Genomic DNA, 16,627 nt, shown 5'->3' with positions numbered 1-16,627 from the left:
AATATGATGAAATGTTGCAGCCAAAGTTGAGAAAATAATTTACAGTATACACTCAAAATGATAAATTATGTAAAATATAAGGTGCATTGAGATGTGCTGAATCAAAATTGTTCTGAGCATAAAAATTTGTAAAAAATTACAATCTTTCCATAAACTCTTGCAATAAAATACTAAAAGAAAAACAAAAGCTAGGGAAAAAAATGTAGAATTGACAATGAATTCTTAAAAATAATTTTTATATTACACTTTTGCTATAAATGTTATAACATTCAGAATTAAAAGTAAAGTAACTACATATTTCACATTTCTTGGAAAATTATTTATATACAGTATACATACAAACACAGGACAAATCAACACACGCACACATATACAGAGGTTATTTTACATTACACAGGTGCTGTGTGTTTCTCCTACAGCTTTCGAAAGCACTGCAAGACATTTCTAAGAAAGTATTTGAAGTTTGCTTTTTTTTTTTTTTTCTTTATTTGTTAAACACACAGCATCCTTGATTATAAGTTAACATTTATATGGCATATGTAAATGTAATTACTCAGGTTAAGCTAGAGTTACAAGCCTAAACTATACAATTCTGTTATTAAAAAAGTAAACATAACTAAACAGTATCAGACAGTATCGCTTGTTAACTTTGACTATTTTCCCACACCCAAATCTATGCACAAGTCTGGAAGTGATAATGGTCTGCCATGATTTCCTTGTGTTAACTGATGGCAAATCTTTACAGCAATGCTCTTTTATAACTCGGATTAACTCAAAGCATGGATACTGAAGATAAGCCATGTTTCACAAAGAAGAATCACCAATTCTGTGGCAAAGACCATAGTGTGGCAGTTTTGTCAGCACTGGTAGTAAGAAAAGAAAAATCTTGAGGATGCCAACGTCCCTGGATCACCTTGTCTGTGTGTTCAGCTACCACTATACTTGGAAGGGGTTGAGTAAGATCCCCTAAATATAAAATATTATATACAGTTAAATATTTAAGCATTATTCATTATAAATGAAATAATTTCTTCTAATGTTTAAAAAAAAAAATGAGTTAACTACTGATAAATGCTGCAATTAACTCAATGAAAAAAAACTTCTGAAGCAATTCTTATTTGCTTAACTGGAATTAACAGTAAAATCAAGGCAATATTTAAATTCATTATAGATAGTGGGCACAGCCTTTTCTGTACATAGCTGTGAGAAAACTAGATTTGATACTTAGTGCAATCTCATATTATGGAGACACTTCATCACAAGCTGCCTCAGTACTTCATTACTCTAAATATAAGGCATTGTTTCAATGGAGAAGTAACTGTTTTTTATTTAAAGTGTACGCCACTACCTGACATTTTGATTTTTTTTTTTTTTTGATAACACCAGTGGGCAGGTAGGCATAGAAGAGAGCTAAACAACCTAGTGATAAGATATAGCCACAATATGTGAATTGGAGCAGTAAGTTAAGCAGACATAGATAACTTTAGTGCAAAAGTCTCAAGCTATGAGAACTATAAAAAGTCATTGTATGTCAGGTGTAGCCTCTTTCTGTAAATTGCTATAAGAGAACTGGGTTTGCTACTTAGTGCACTGATCTCATATTGTGGAGGCACTTCATTACAAGCTCTCTTGGCATCACACTACTCTAAATAAAAGGCTGCTCCAAAGGAGAAGTATACTACTTTTTATTTAAAATGTTTAAGTTTTTCTGGCACATCAGCTCAAAAAGAAGTTATATTTTAGATAAAATAAGTGTGGGTGAGTGATAGGTTAAGATTTGAGACCTAAACGTGGTTTTATTTTTCGGACTGAACTTTTTAAAATGGTTATCATTGTTATGTTCGGACATAGGAAATTTCAAGGTCATTAAATTTTTAAGGAACTATAATCAGTCACTGGGAATTCTTAGAATAGTTGTGCTACATGATAGCTTTGATGTAGAAGTTTTCAGGATACCAAATTGTATTAAAAATACTCACGTTTTGCTGAGTTATACATTATTGGTATTTTCAAGGTCACAGTAATTTTACCGAGTCAGCCATTTGGATGTTTCCAGGAGATAAAACTACAGCAGTGCCACCTGCTTGGTCAGTGGTGACTAGAAATTCGGCATAAATTGCGTAAAATTATGACATCACGAGGCAGCTTCATCACTGAATAAGAGCTACTCCATTTATATGGCTGCGGCAGGTTTAGTAGTTTAATTTGTTAAACTACTAAAGCACCGAAAGATATATGCTCCCAGAAGGGCCTTCCATGACAGAAAGGTTTCAGTGGAGACGTCAGACGAAACCCGTTTCAAAAGGTCCACACACGACCTTTTCAACTAAATTGTGATCCAAGAAAGCAACGGGAAACTACTTGGATTATCCTTCCCTTGAAAACTTCAATGATAGCAAGCAAAATAAACCACGGCCCCGAGTCTCGGCGTCCCTTGAATGGGACAGGGGTGCTAAGAATCTCCGAGCTTGCGTCGAAGAATTTTCTGAAACTAGCTACATGGAACGTTAGAAGCCTACTACAACCAGGAAAACTAGCCAATGCTTTACAAGAAATGGAACGCATTAACATCAACATACTTGGGCTAAGTGAAACCAAATGGCCTGGAACAAAGAAGTTTATATCAAACGACCACCACGTCTTCTGTTCCGGAGGAGAAGAGAACACCAAGCAGACGTACGGCGTCGCTTTCGTTGTCCACAAACAACTGGCCAACAAAGTCACCAGTTTCACCCCAATATCGGAACGAATCGCACTACTACAGCTAGCAGGCAACAAGATCGACCTGAATGTGCTCCAGGTCTACGCACCAACAGTGGACAAAGACGATCAAGAAATTGAATTGTTCTACGACAAGCTAAGCAACACTTTAAAGTCGCTGAAGAAGCACGACATGACGGTCATCCTCGGTGACTTTAATGCCAAAATCGGTCAAGGAAAGCTACAAAACATAGTCGGAGAACATGGCTTGGGGACACGGAATGAACGAGGCGACAGACTCGTCCAGTTCTGCCAAGAAGAAAAATTTAGCATTGCCAACACTTGGTTCAAACTACCACCTCAACGACTATACACCTGGACCTCACCACAAGACTCTGACAACAATATCGTCAGGAACCAAATTGACTACATCTTAATCAACATCAGATATAAGTCAAGTGTCCTCAAGGCAAAAACTTACCCCGGAGCTGACATATCATCAGACCATAACCCAGTAATAGCAACACTACGTCTCAAATTACGAGCAGTCAAACGCACAAGCACAACAAAAAGAATCGACCTGGAGAAACTGAATAACACCGCCAACAGACAACAAGTACAGCTTCATCTCAACACTACAATCCGATCGATCGAAGCAGTAACAACAGACGTGCAAGCATTCGGGCGTTCACTCAAACAGTGCATCAATGAAACAGCAGAAACCCTGCTAGGACATCAGGCGTCGAAAAAGAAACAACAGTGGATGACCCAGCACATACTAGACCTAATGGATGAACGGAGAATATTCAAAAGCAACAACAACCGGGAAAAATACAAAGAAATACAACAAAAGATCAAACAGGAAATCCGGAAGGCGAAGGAAAAATGGATGGAAGATCAGTGTGCAGAAATCGAAGACCTAATCAAGAAAAATGACAACTATAACCTGCACAAGAAGCTTAAAGAAGCTGGAAACATCTACAAACCGGCTCCTATCCCAAGTTTATATACGGACAACAATCAACCTATACTAAGCAAACAAGCCAAACTCGACACCTGGAAGAGCTATATATACAATCTGTTCGGGACCAACAGAAAACCGGCAGAAACGCAACAACAAACACAGGAAGACAATCTCCACATATTAACATCTGAAGAGGAACATGCCATCCGAATAACAAAGCCAGGCAAGGCCTGTGGACCTGATCAGATTCATGTGGAACTGCTGAAACAACTAGACTACAGCAACATCCAACAACTAACGAAATGGTTCAATCAAATCTACAACAACAACGACATTCCATCCGAATGGCTCCAATCCATCTTTGTGGCCCTACCAAAAAAGGCTACCAGCCGGAAATGCGAAGACTTCAGGCTGATCAGTCTAATGAGCCAGGTGCTAAAAGTCTTCCTCAAGGTGATTCAGCAAAGGATAAGATGTAAGTGCGAAAGTGCACTAGGAAACACACAATTCGGATTCTGCAGGGGACTAGGCACCAGAGAAGCAATTTTCTGTTTACAAATATTGCTACAAAGGTGCTATGAACATCAAAAAGACGTGTATATATGTTTTATTGACTACGAGAAAGCCTTCGATTCAGTAGACCACGACCGCCTAATTGACCGACTGAGAAAACTTGGGCTTGAAAACAATGATATCAACTTTATTACAACTCTCTACTGGAATCAAACAGCCCGGCTTCGCTATGACAACGATCTGACAGACCCAATTCCAATAAAAAAAGGCATCTGGCAAGGCTGTCCATTATCTCCCATTCTTTTTAACATCTATTCGGAAATGATCTTCGACCAAACACTGGCTGACAAGAACATCGGCATAAAAGTTAACGGACACTACATCAATAACTTAAGATATGCCGATGACACAGCACTAATAGCGGATTCAGAACAAGATTTACAGACCATCTTGAACGAAGTGGACATAGAAAGCCAAGCATGGGGGCTACGAATCAACAAAAAGAAAACAAAGGTGATGAAGGTCAGCAGGACTGCAAGCAAAATCACGATCAAACTAAACAACGAAAAATTAGAGCAAATACACCGCTTCAAGTATCTCGGAGTACTCATTGATGACCAGCTGAACCATGAGGCCGAAATCAAAAGCAGAATTGAACAAGCCAGGCAGGCATTCACCAAATGGAGAACCCTCCTCACCGACAGAAGCTTGAACATCATGCTCAAATTACGCACATTGAAATGCTACATCTGGCCAATACTGCTCTACAGTGTAGAAACCTGGACTCTTAACATCAGCCACTACAAAAAAGCTCCAGGCCTTCGAAATGTGGCTCTACCGAAGAATGCTGAAAATTCCGTGGACAGCCAAGATAACCAACGCACAGGTCCTGCAGGACATGCACACGGAACGGGACCTGCTCAAAACCATCATCAGCAGGAAATGCAAATACCTAGGTCACATCGCTAGGAACCAACAAAAATATCACCTACTACCACTCATCCTGGAGGGAAAGATCGAAGGCAAGAAACGCCCAGGCAGACCGAAAATGGCATGGCTAGATAACATCAACACCTGGCTTCACATGACAACAGCACAAATTCTACACGCAGCGCTAGACAGAGAACGATATCAAAACGAAGTCGCAAACGCCATTCGGCAGCATTAAAGAAGAAGAAGAAGGCACATCAGCAAAAAATGTATACTACTAATGCTACCCAGATGCACTGAGAAGACCTGAAGATACTAGTGATGAGATATAACCACAATACGAAATGCAAGACAGCACAGTTTTTTCCTGCTTCCTTCGTGTATCGTGGCCGTGAGGTCCAACTGGACAGTGTGGCACCATCATAATATCCAAGCCCGAGGTGGGATTTGAACCTGCAACCCTTGGGTTGCCAGGCAGGCACTTTACCCACCCGGCTAGCCCAATTCGTGACAGCACAGTAAGTAAAGTAGACACAATTAAGTCTTGGGGTAAAAGCCTCAAGCTATAAAAAGCTACAGAAGATCACTGTATATAGGCATAGAAAGGATGAAAATCCAAGTGGTGGTAGTGGATACACTTTAAATAAAAAGCAATATACATCTCTATTGGAGCATTGCTTTTTATTTAGGTAGTGCAATACCAAGGCAACTCGTGGCAAAGTGCCTCCATAGTAAGAGATAAATGCACTCAGTAGCAAACCCAGTTTTCTCACAGCGATGAACAGAAAAAGAGACATTGCCCACCATGTACAATCACTTCTTATGGTTTTCACAGCTTGATGTTTTAGCCCTAGACTTAATTATGGCGATATATAAACTATTGAACTATTCCGGAAATATATAAGCATGGTTGGGCAATCTTTGAAAAATCTTTTTGCATGTAATATAACTTGGAAGACAGATTACATGGTAATATTCTTCACTGCTATATTAACAAAGCAGCATTTTTTCAATTGGTTAAAAAACAATATTCATTTACACGAAGGTAAAAGATATCTGGTCATTTCACTACTTGTTGATAAGCTAAAAAAAATAACACCCGATAAAATCAAAAACAATGCACACTTTGAGTTTTAGCAAGTTAATTTTACATCATTATTCAGGAAATACGATCAAAAATGAATGCAAAAGTGATAAAAAAAAAAAAAAAACAATTTGGAAATGAAAACTGACATTTATTTTGTGGGCACATACACAGATGGATAGTGAATGTCTAAAATTATAATTTATGAAAAGTTACTGAGTAAGTATTTTGTGTAGTAAAAGATATACAACTCCATGCAAATTTCAGGTTCAACTGTTAAGTTTAATGTGTATGGAATTCTGATTACACCAAGGAATAAAAAGAAATTAACTTTGCACTCAATTAATAAGCAACATTGTCTATTTCTGATGACATCTCAGACCAGACTTTCAGGATTAGTTTTCAAGTCTGGTCTTATAGTTTTCTTAGTTTTCACAGCTTGAGGTTTTAGCCCTAGACTTAATAATGACTTCCACTTCCATTTGCTGAGATTAAGAACCTGAGGTGGGCATAGATTCAAATTGAGGAAAAGACTTCCATCTGTTGTTGTGGAAGTTGATAGCTTAAATAAATTTAAGGCTAAACTAGACAATCATTTGGAGTGACCGGATGGGTGAAATAGGAAGGGTTTTTTTTTTTTTTTTTTTGGCTGATGTTCTATAAGCTTGCTTTCTTGCATCATATGCCTCAACTAATGATGATATTTAAAATACTGAGGAAATATATAAGTATGGTTGGGCAATCTTTGAAAACGATTTTTGCATGTAATATAAAAATTCTGCACTTTTACTGTTATTTAAATAGCACTTTAACATCTAGGCCATATTGCATTATGTGTGTGTGTTATGAATTCAAATGTGGGTTCATGGGCCAATCTGCACACTGTTTTGCTAAAAATTCCGGAATAACTTACAGGAAAGGAATCCTACTCCTCCCCCATCAGACTGGCTAACTACAGCCACAAGTGGAGGGAGCCTTTAAGAATTACTCTGGTCTCCAAAGGGATTTGAACCCAGACTTCTCCAAACAAGTGATAAGTAGTAAATATACTATATTTGCTGCTTGTATAGTGATGACAATATAGTGGTGACAGTACAGTCATGGAATATAGCTTCTCCATGACCCACATGACTTCTATGTCCAGTATATATGTAGTAATTGATGCCACTACCTTTGTGTTTCTCTGTTTCAGTTCAGGAATGCCTGTAGAAAGTGTGGACTTGCATAGCATCCTTTAAACAACTACACAAAAACATCACATGGTGTTAGTTCCAGAGAATTTACGGCCTAGAATACCATGTGTCATCTTCTTTCATCCTTCATCCCATACCCCAACAAAATAGTGTATTATAATTGAGATTATACACTATTTTGTTGTGTACTATCACAATGAAACTGAGGTGCACTGTCTTGCGAAAAGATGAACTTAGCAGAAATCTTCATGATGTCAAAGCATAAGCCAATCAAATAGTAAATAGGTCTATCCAAGTAAATATTCCCATTGATCATCTTTTCCACAAAAAAAAAAAAAGGGGGGGGGGGGTTTCTGATGTAAAATGGCAAAAAAAAAACACATTTATGGGGTGGGGGATCATTCATTCTTGATGGAAATTTTCAGTATCCTACATATGAATATTACGGCAGTTGATTTCCCTAAATGAAGTGAAAAGTGGTTTGTCACTGAAAACAAGTTGTGCCACTATAATGTCCTCTTATACTTTCTGTTGAAAGACAGCAAAACTTGTATTGCTGAAATCTGTTATTTGGTATTAATGCCTGCATTAATATCAAAAAAACCATCCTTCTTTTGATATATTTTCTTTTGAAAAAAAAAAAAAAAAAAAAAAAAACCTTGAATACTTTCAAAAGCAAATACTTCCAGAGAATATCCCTAACTGTTGTTCAAGATTCAACTCATGGCTACATCTGAAAATGATTTTTGCAGGCTTTGACCTGCAATTGAAAACCATTGTATTAGCAGAATGCTGAAAAGCAATGCCCTTGCTTTTAAGCTTTTAATAAAAGCTGGCACACAGCAATTCAGAAATTGAAATTTCTCTTGATGAATTAGGTTGTGGGTCCATGGATATTTACAATTTATCAGGTAATATGGTTCAGAAGATGATTTTAGACCAACTACACAATTCTGTATTATAAACAAAATACTAAAAATTGTTTTTATTGGACTGTAAACAGAAGAGTTTTAAACAGACTGGCCCTGTGAAGTGTCCCACCATCTCTGTGGCAGCTTAGCTGGCAAAATACTCATCCATTTCAACTCCCTGAACAATCAGAGTTGTAATTTGTACAACTGAAAGGCCCTTACTGGTAGGTAGGAAAGGCACGTGGTTTATGCAAATTAAACACGAGCTCTAAGGAATATCATCATTTTTCCGTGAAGCAGTATTAAACCTTGCTATTTCCCAACTATTGTTTTGAGGACAGACATGCTGTTGTAAAAGCATGTTTTTAAATGAAGGAAATCACGAAGATGAATTCTTGTTAAAATTTAATTTGAGCAGTTCAAATGTTTTACGAGTTAAAAATTTAAAAAAAAATAAAATTCCCAGAATTAGAATTTAGATCAGTGTCATGCAAAAAAAAAAAAAAGTTTGCAAGACACTGATGGCCCTGGGTCCCTTTCAGTTCTTGGCTTTGCCAGCAGTTCCTAAAATGAAATAATTTTGTTTTATTGTTCTCAATAATATAAAACACTGTGATTGACATATAAAAAATATCTGTAACCTACCTTCAAAAATTTGCCCTTCCATGTTTCTGAGCATGCAGATTTAAAAAATAAAATTTTATCTGCCTGTCTATCTTCAAGTAGTCCTCTCGATACATAGCTGTTTATATCTCAGCTTCCAGAAATACTAGAGAAAAAAAGGTCTCAAACAATTTACCTCTCAGAATTAGTAATATGCAAGCAGGTTTGTATCTTTTTTGCTGTGTAACTCATTTGTGGTGCAGAGTACACCTTATTACAGAATCCCAGAGACCCCTCCAGGTACATGAACCAGTTTGCATGCCAGTGATGTAGATGATTCTCTAGACCAGTGGTCTGCGAGAGAATTTTGGTGGTCTATCATCCGACGACAGTCTCAAAGGTAAATTCCACTCATCCCTAACAAGATCTCATTTTTGGCTTTCCGTAAAAGTGTGTACCGAGTGCTGAGTGAAAAGGCCATCAAAATTTTAATTCCATTCGCAACTACATATGTGTGAAAAGACATTTTCATCAGTTACGGCAATTAAAAACAAGTACCGCTGTCGGCTAGAAATACAAACGGCTCTCCGTGTTGCAGTAACGTCACTGGAGCCAAGAATCCAACAGCTTATTTCAAACAAGCAGCAACAAATGTCACACTGATTATTTTGCTTTAATTAATCCTTTATACACCTCTATGTCAAGGTGCACTCGATATTTGATAATATTAATTGTTTCTGTTAATTTTTTTTTTAATAAAATGAAATTAAAATTTTTTTTTGCATTTTTCATGATGAATATATCTGTGTTTATTTATTATACTTTTTTATCATTATAAGGCCATTATATTATTAATTATATTAACATTAATGATATCAATTTTTTGCAAATAACTTGGAGTGCAAAAACAAGTGTAAGTACCATTTCATATTTAGAATGTTACTTTTATGGAAAAAATCATGGTAGTGGTCCGCGGGATTCAAAATTTTGAGTTTAGTCGTCCGTGAGGTCCGAAAGGTTGGGGACCGTAGCTCTAGACCATCAAGGATTCTTAAGTGGCACCACAAGTTAAGATTCCCTAATCTATGGGCTATGATTGAATTGCAATCAGAATTAAGGGCAATTCATGAAAACTATTTTAATTACACAATAAGCAAAGCACACTTCAATTTTAAACACTATATCTCCATTTTCATCACTTTAAAACCAACAAATGAAGTTGGTGGTTTATGGAGTGTTCAGTGCATCAATTTCTTTGATTATATCATCAGTTCACAGGATTCTTATTGTGTATGCACATGTGTGCACACATGTGCATGTATGTGTAAACTGAACTTTACAAACCTTTAAAAATTCCACCATTCTGACAGTTTTGAAAGCAAAACTGTCGAAAGGACTTTGTTCAGGAGTGACACTATTCTCAACTGTGATATTATAATACAGACAAATATATCCCTTGAGAATTTTTATTGTCAGTATTAAAACACATCAGAATCCTAGACTATACTGCACTTGCGAATTATGAAAGTGTGTTCTTGAGCTGTCCTTGTGAGAAGAATGCACCACTATATTAACCTTATTGTCGGGTGAGCAAATGATGTACTAATTTACTCTGAGTACCTCTTTGTGGGCAGAAAAGATGAATACTGCTAGGCACAAGTCTGGTGAATGTGAAAGTTAAGGTAACACTTCAAGAAAAAATTTTCTGCACACCCCTCAGGATAATGAATGATATTTGTTCCAAACTGTTAAGTTTAAATGATTCGCAAACAATGTGTTGCATTCATCAGTTCCCCCTAAGAACTGTTGCTTTATGGTTACATAATTGGGTGAATAACACTTTTCCAGTGGATGCTTGCATGAAGAATTTCTCTGATCAAAGGAAGTTGGAATAGCACCATACTACTCTACTTCTGTTCTTATTACTTGTTATTACATATTATAAGTAGGACTCTCTTTCCTGCTTACACCTTTTGAGAACAAACAATGGGTAACTCATAGCTGCTTCAGCACTGGTAACAACTACAAAATTTTCTGCACACCCCTCAGGATAATGAATGATATTTGTTCCAAACTGTTAAGTTTAAATGATTCGCAAACAATGTGTTGCATTCATCAGTTCCCCCTAAGAACTGTTGCTTTATGGTTACATAATTGAGTGAATAACACTTTTCCAGTGGATGCTTGCATGAAGAATTTCTCTGATCAAAGGAAGTTGGAATAGCACCATACTACTCTACTTCTGTTCTTATTACTTGTTATTACATATTATAAGTAGGCCTCTCTTTCCTGCTTACACCTTTTGAGAACAAACAATGGGTAACTCATAGCTGCTTCAGCACTGGTAACAACTACAAAGGAACCTAAAGAAGGAAGTTTCTATTTAGGCTCCTAAAGAGAAACATAGGAGGAACCTATGAGAAACAAAGTGCATATTTTTCAAGAGTGCTATAATTCCTAAGCAGTGTTATACACAGAACTAACACTGATATTCACTGAATTAGGCATTCCTTGATAATGTGAAAAATTACCTACTAAGCTTTTTCTGACATGGTGTTTGTCTTGTCATATTACGATTTATTTTCCCAGGTCAAGGTAAATCTTCAACACTTTCAGTGCTATTTTTGAATTTATTCCCCTACTCAGGCTCATGTATAGTTTGCATTGCTGAACCAACATTCTAAAAGTTCAGCTGTTTTAATCCCTTTTACAATCAAAAAGAAAATTATAGATCATAACTCAATGGCTTAAATTGAAATTACCATCATGTATGCTGTCTTCTAAAAAATTAGATCAGTGAGCAGAGCTGCATGTGCTCTGTGTTGCTCATAGACTTTAAGGAATTAACATGAAACAAATGTTTAATTATTTTTTACATTTAATATAAACTATGAAAACTTTGCAATTTTCATCTTAACCGCCCTTATACTATAACATATATATAACAAGTTAAGTTTTAAGAAACATTTCATTAACTGAGTGATACCTTGCAAGTCAGTGAGAACCACTTTGTGGTCATAAGAACCTGTAAGAAGATAATAAGCTTTAGGTGAGAAGCGAATAGTTCTGACATCAGCTGCATGAGGTCGAAAACACTGGATAACTCTTCCTCCTCTAATATCATACAGCATGCACGATGCATCTTCTTGACCGGATACCAAGAGGCGACCTGATGGGTCCACCGAAACTGCTGCCACCGGACTTCCTAATAAATATAAGATGTTTAAACAAGTCTCCTTTGGTCTAACTGAAATATGCATGCACGAAATCAGCTTGTATAATGGTCTTAATACAATAAATTCAAAATTTTTGAAGGTAGCACTCTAAAGGGCATTTCTAACATTTTTTAATAAACTATTCTTTCTAAGGATAGTTCATTGAAACATGCTTCCTTCCTTCCTTTCTTTAAATTTCCTAATTTCAATACATTTTCTTGAAGCCCAAAGATTAAATTTCACATTTTAGTAACATATACATAATTATGCGCTATTTGTATAAGTGCCCATCAAAATGGCAGGTGTGTTTAAACTCCCCAGTTTAATTTTTTTTTTTTAAATTCCTCATCGTACAAACTTTACTACCATTTCAAAAAAGAATGATGCCACATTACACAATAATTACAAACACCAATAACTGCATAAATATAAACTGCACTAATTTTCATATGCGAAGTAGTATAATACCAAGGCAACTTCACTGCAAAAGTGAAGCGTGTTCTGTACAAGAGAGATTTAGGCCATTAATTAAGAAAAAGAATTTTCTTTTTTAATACAAAACATTGCACTCCATAAAATAATAAACAGCAACTCTCTATCAAGGCTGTTTCAGAATTGGACAGTGCAGTGCCAAGTCAACTCTGTGGAAGGCAGAGAATACTTGTATGAGAAATCTATGCCTTTACAAGAAAATCTGCTCCACCCTTCTAATAAAAAAAGTTGAATAAATGGAAACACTTCTCATCTAAATATGTAGAGTAGTGTAATATCATAGCAATCTATTGTGAAATAGAGTGCTTCGTTAAAAATCTATGGGGACACAATTTTTTAAAAATGATTTTCTAGGATGACATTTGGTTTGCAAGCCAAGAATAGTAAAGGGACATGTGTCCATCAATAAGTGCATCTCTTTAAATAAAGAGCAATTCCCTATTACAAGAAGTTAAGCTCTGATTATTACATGTAGTAAAAGTATACAGTAAAAATATGCTTTAATCATACAGTTCACAATCCTAAATACTCTGTCCAGTTCTATCTCAACTTCCTTGATGCATATTTAAATTAACATAATTATTATGGAGTACACTGTGCTGCCACTTTATTAAGTACACCCCTGCTGTGCAAATAAATGGTCTGTCCCACAATGTTGTAAGTCACATGACCACGGTTGTGGATATAAATGCAGCAAAACAACCTTTCTAGTATCAGTTAAGTGTACAAACCGTAGCAAGAATGGGAAAAAGGAGTGATCTAACGGACTTCAAACATGGCATGGTAGTAGGTTTTTTTTTTTTTTTTTTGGTAGTTGTTGGCGCATCAGCTTCTGTGGCCATAATGCACCTCCCAAGGTTTTTGCAATACTTTGATCCAAGCCCGAGGCGGGATTTGAACCTGCGACCTTTGGGTTGCTAGGCAGATACTTTACCCACCCGGCTAGCCCGGTCAGCATGGTAGTAGGTGCAAGACGTGCTGGACAAAGCATCTCTGAAACGGCAGTTCTCCTGAACTTTTCACGCACCACAGTTTCAAGGGTGTATCAAGAATGGTGCAACAAACAGAAAACATCCTCTCAACAGCACTCCTGTGGAAGAAAATCGCTTGTTGATGAGAGAGGTCAGAGGAGGATGGCTAGAATTGTGCAAGCAACCAGACGGGCCACAATGTCGCACATCACGTCAGAATACAACCTTGGTGCGCAGAACAAAATATCGCAATGGACTACTAGTTGCACTTTGTCTCCAATGGGCTAGGCGCCTCCGTAGCCAGGTGGGCATGAGCAGCAGTGCATAGCACATGCTCCTTGATTAGACTGGGGTTCGAGCCCGTGACTACCAAATACGGAGGATGCAGAAAGGTCAGGGAATGAGCACCTCATATCCCCGGAGCAATATGGCCTTAGTTGCTAATGCTGCTAAAAACCAAACAACAACAGCAAATGGGCTACAACAGCCAACGCCCTCGTCACATACCTTTGAAGAAAAAGAAAGCATGCCTCCTGTGGGCACAGCAACAGCAGCACTGGACTATCGAGGATTGGAAAACAGTTGCTTGGTCTGACAATTCAAAGTTCCTGGTGCATCATGTTGATGGAAGGGTCAGAATTTGGCGAGGAAAAAAAAAAAAAAAAAAAAAAAACATGAATCCATGGCCCCGTCATGCCAGATGACTACTGTGCAAGGTGGTGGGGACAGTGTTATGGTGTGGGGAATGTTTTTTTGGTACACGTTGGGTCCATTGATACTCATAGATTCACGTCTGAATGCCACATCGTACCTAAACATCATTGCTGACCAAGTGCATCCATTCATGTTGAAAGTTTATCCTCAGTCAGATGGTTACTTCCAGCAGGATAATGTGCCGGTGCACAAAGTCCGAATCACTATGGAATGGTTCCAACAACATGACAATGACTTTTCTTTGCTGCAGTGGCCTGCTTTAGTCCGCGGATCTTGATCGTACTGAACTTCTTTGGGATGAGCTGGAAGGGACTGTTCACTGCAGGCCTACACCTCCGTCGAATCTCAAGGAACTGTGTGACACACTCATGTCTGCATGGTACTCCATTCCTGCACAACGATTTCAATATCTTGTTCAATCCATGCCTAGACGAATTCAGGCTGTTTTGAAGGCTAAAGGAGGCTCAACACGCTACTAAGTAGGTGACCCTAATAAAGTGGCAGCACAGTGTATATTCCTATAATCAACAGTATGATGAGCAATTTGTTCTTTCTTTCTTTTAGTATAATGGAAAGCCATCAGTAATATTTATTATTTCTTTTGAGAACTTTTTCTGCTCATGTATCAATATACCACGAAAGTTGTTAACAATTAAATGGCAGTGTGATTCAGTTATTCCATTTAACTGATTTTTTTTCAACTGTACTGGGACAGATATCACTTTTGGATTCATTACATGACTGCTTACTATATCAGCATATTACAGATGCCACAAAGATGTTTGTTTGTTTGTTTGATTGAATTTTATTGGCGCATTAGCTTCTAAGGCTATAATGCGCCAAGACCATGCCACAAAGAAAAGAGGAGGTAGTAGTAGTAGTAATAATGGTAAATGATGCCAGGAAGCAAGTTTATATAGCATCAGCCAAAAAAAAAAAAAAAAAAAAAAACCCCTACACAGTTCACACATTTGTACCCTCCAAGAATTGGTCGAGTTCCTCCTTGAATTTTTTCATCCCATCCACTTCCACAACAACAGATGGAAGTTTGTTCTAACAATCAACCACTCGCTGGCTGTAGGCAAACTTCTGCACATCTATCCTGCAACCATCCTTCCTAAACCTGAATTTATATCCCCTCATGTGTCTCAAGCAAGTGGAATAATGCCATTAACATTCAGCTTACTCAATCCATCAAGGCTTTAAAACCTCAATCAGATTTCCCCACAGATGCCTAGTCTCTAGAGAAGCTGCAATTTGCAGAACTGAAGCCTTTATAGGTAAGAACGCCCTCTGTTCCCTTCACCCAGATTCTTTTTTTTTATTCTTTCTAGAAAAAAATATATTTTTTAAAATACTTTGCAGTAATATCAATTTTTGATCTTTTGCAATGGATCACAACACGAAGAATTTTTTAAATAAAAATTTGAAAATTACATTTTTTTTTTTATTATTATTTTCAATGAAACAAAATTTATCAATTCTTCTAGAAAAAAAAATCAAACAATATAAAATAGAAACATGAAACTATCAGCCTCTTCTATTTTCAAGTTTATAAAACTATTAAGTGCACAAAAATTCATATCCAAAATTTTTCACAATTTTGCCTGTTGGATTGTAGGTTTAATGGCACAAGAGCTTCTTTGGTGATATTCTGTCTATTAGCATATCCTATATAGCAGGAATTACTTATAAATGCCAGTAACAGTAGCATATGCTGTTGCTACTGTTACAACATTAATCCGTTCCAGAGACACCATTGTAGCATGAAAATATCGCCATGTGAGCCTAATAACACATTGTTTTTGGTATTTCATTCCAAGACCTCGGAAGTTGAAATTTTCATTATATAGCTAAGCTATTTTATCTCTCTAAAAGGTTATTTATCAGTTTACACGATGTATGTACACAAATTCAATACATACAGTGAATTTATGTCAAATAAGCACAACACAAAAAGATGTAAAAACTAAACACGTGGCCAATGCATTTACAAAGCTGCTATTGCCTGAGAGGAAGGACCATGTGGTCCTTTCGGAGACAATCATAAGCCCATCGTAAAGTAAAATAAGTAGGGGCCAGTTAACATGATCACTGGTTAGTAGAATTAGTTGCTTTATAGAATTCTGTGGATTTTTTTACATTATCATGGTGAAATGTGTTTCCCCTTCCACGAAATCTTCAATCATATAAAAAACATAAATACATTTTCAGAATCTTCTCTTCATTCCTATTTTTTAAGCTTCATAAATTTGTTACTTTGTATCTCACTTGCACATATCATGTTAATTGTAATTTGTGCGTACCATGTTCTTTGTTATTGATTGCTTATCTTTT

General features: G+C 36.8%; 1 protein-coding gene across 1 annotated transcript in view; it reads right to left on the bottom strand.

Annotated features, from left to right (window-relative positions):
• Positions 1-286: 286 nt before the first annotated feature.
• Positions 287-16,627, bottom strand: part of LOC150083890 (WD repeat-containing protein 47-like) — a 131,138-nt gene continuing 114,797 nt past the window's right edge. The window contains exons 9-10 of the mRNA XM_090375535.1: positions 11,885-12,103; positions 287-966 (exon numbers count right to left, since the gene is read on the bottom strand). Of these exons, the coding sequence (XP_090231661.1) occupies positions 818-966; positions 11,885-12,103 (368 nt within the window). The 3' untranslated portion in view covers positions 287-817. The remainder of the gene's footprint in view (positions 967-11,884; positions 12,104-16,627) is intronic.

This window comes from Mastigoproctus giganteus, chromosome 6 (assembly GCF_048544385.1).
Source record: "Mastigoproctus giganteus isolate SK-2022 chromosome 6, ASM4854438v1, whole genome shotgun sequence".
In the NCBI taxonomy this organism is placed as follows: domain Eukaryota; kingdom Metazoa; phylum Arthropoda; class Arachnida; order Uropygi; family Thelyphonidae; genus Mastigoproctus; species Mastigoproctus giganteus.
The sequence above is the reverse complement of the archived record's forward strand: the minus strand, read 5'-3'. Positions and strand labels throughout refer to the sequence as shown.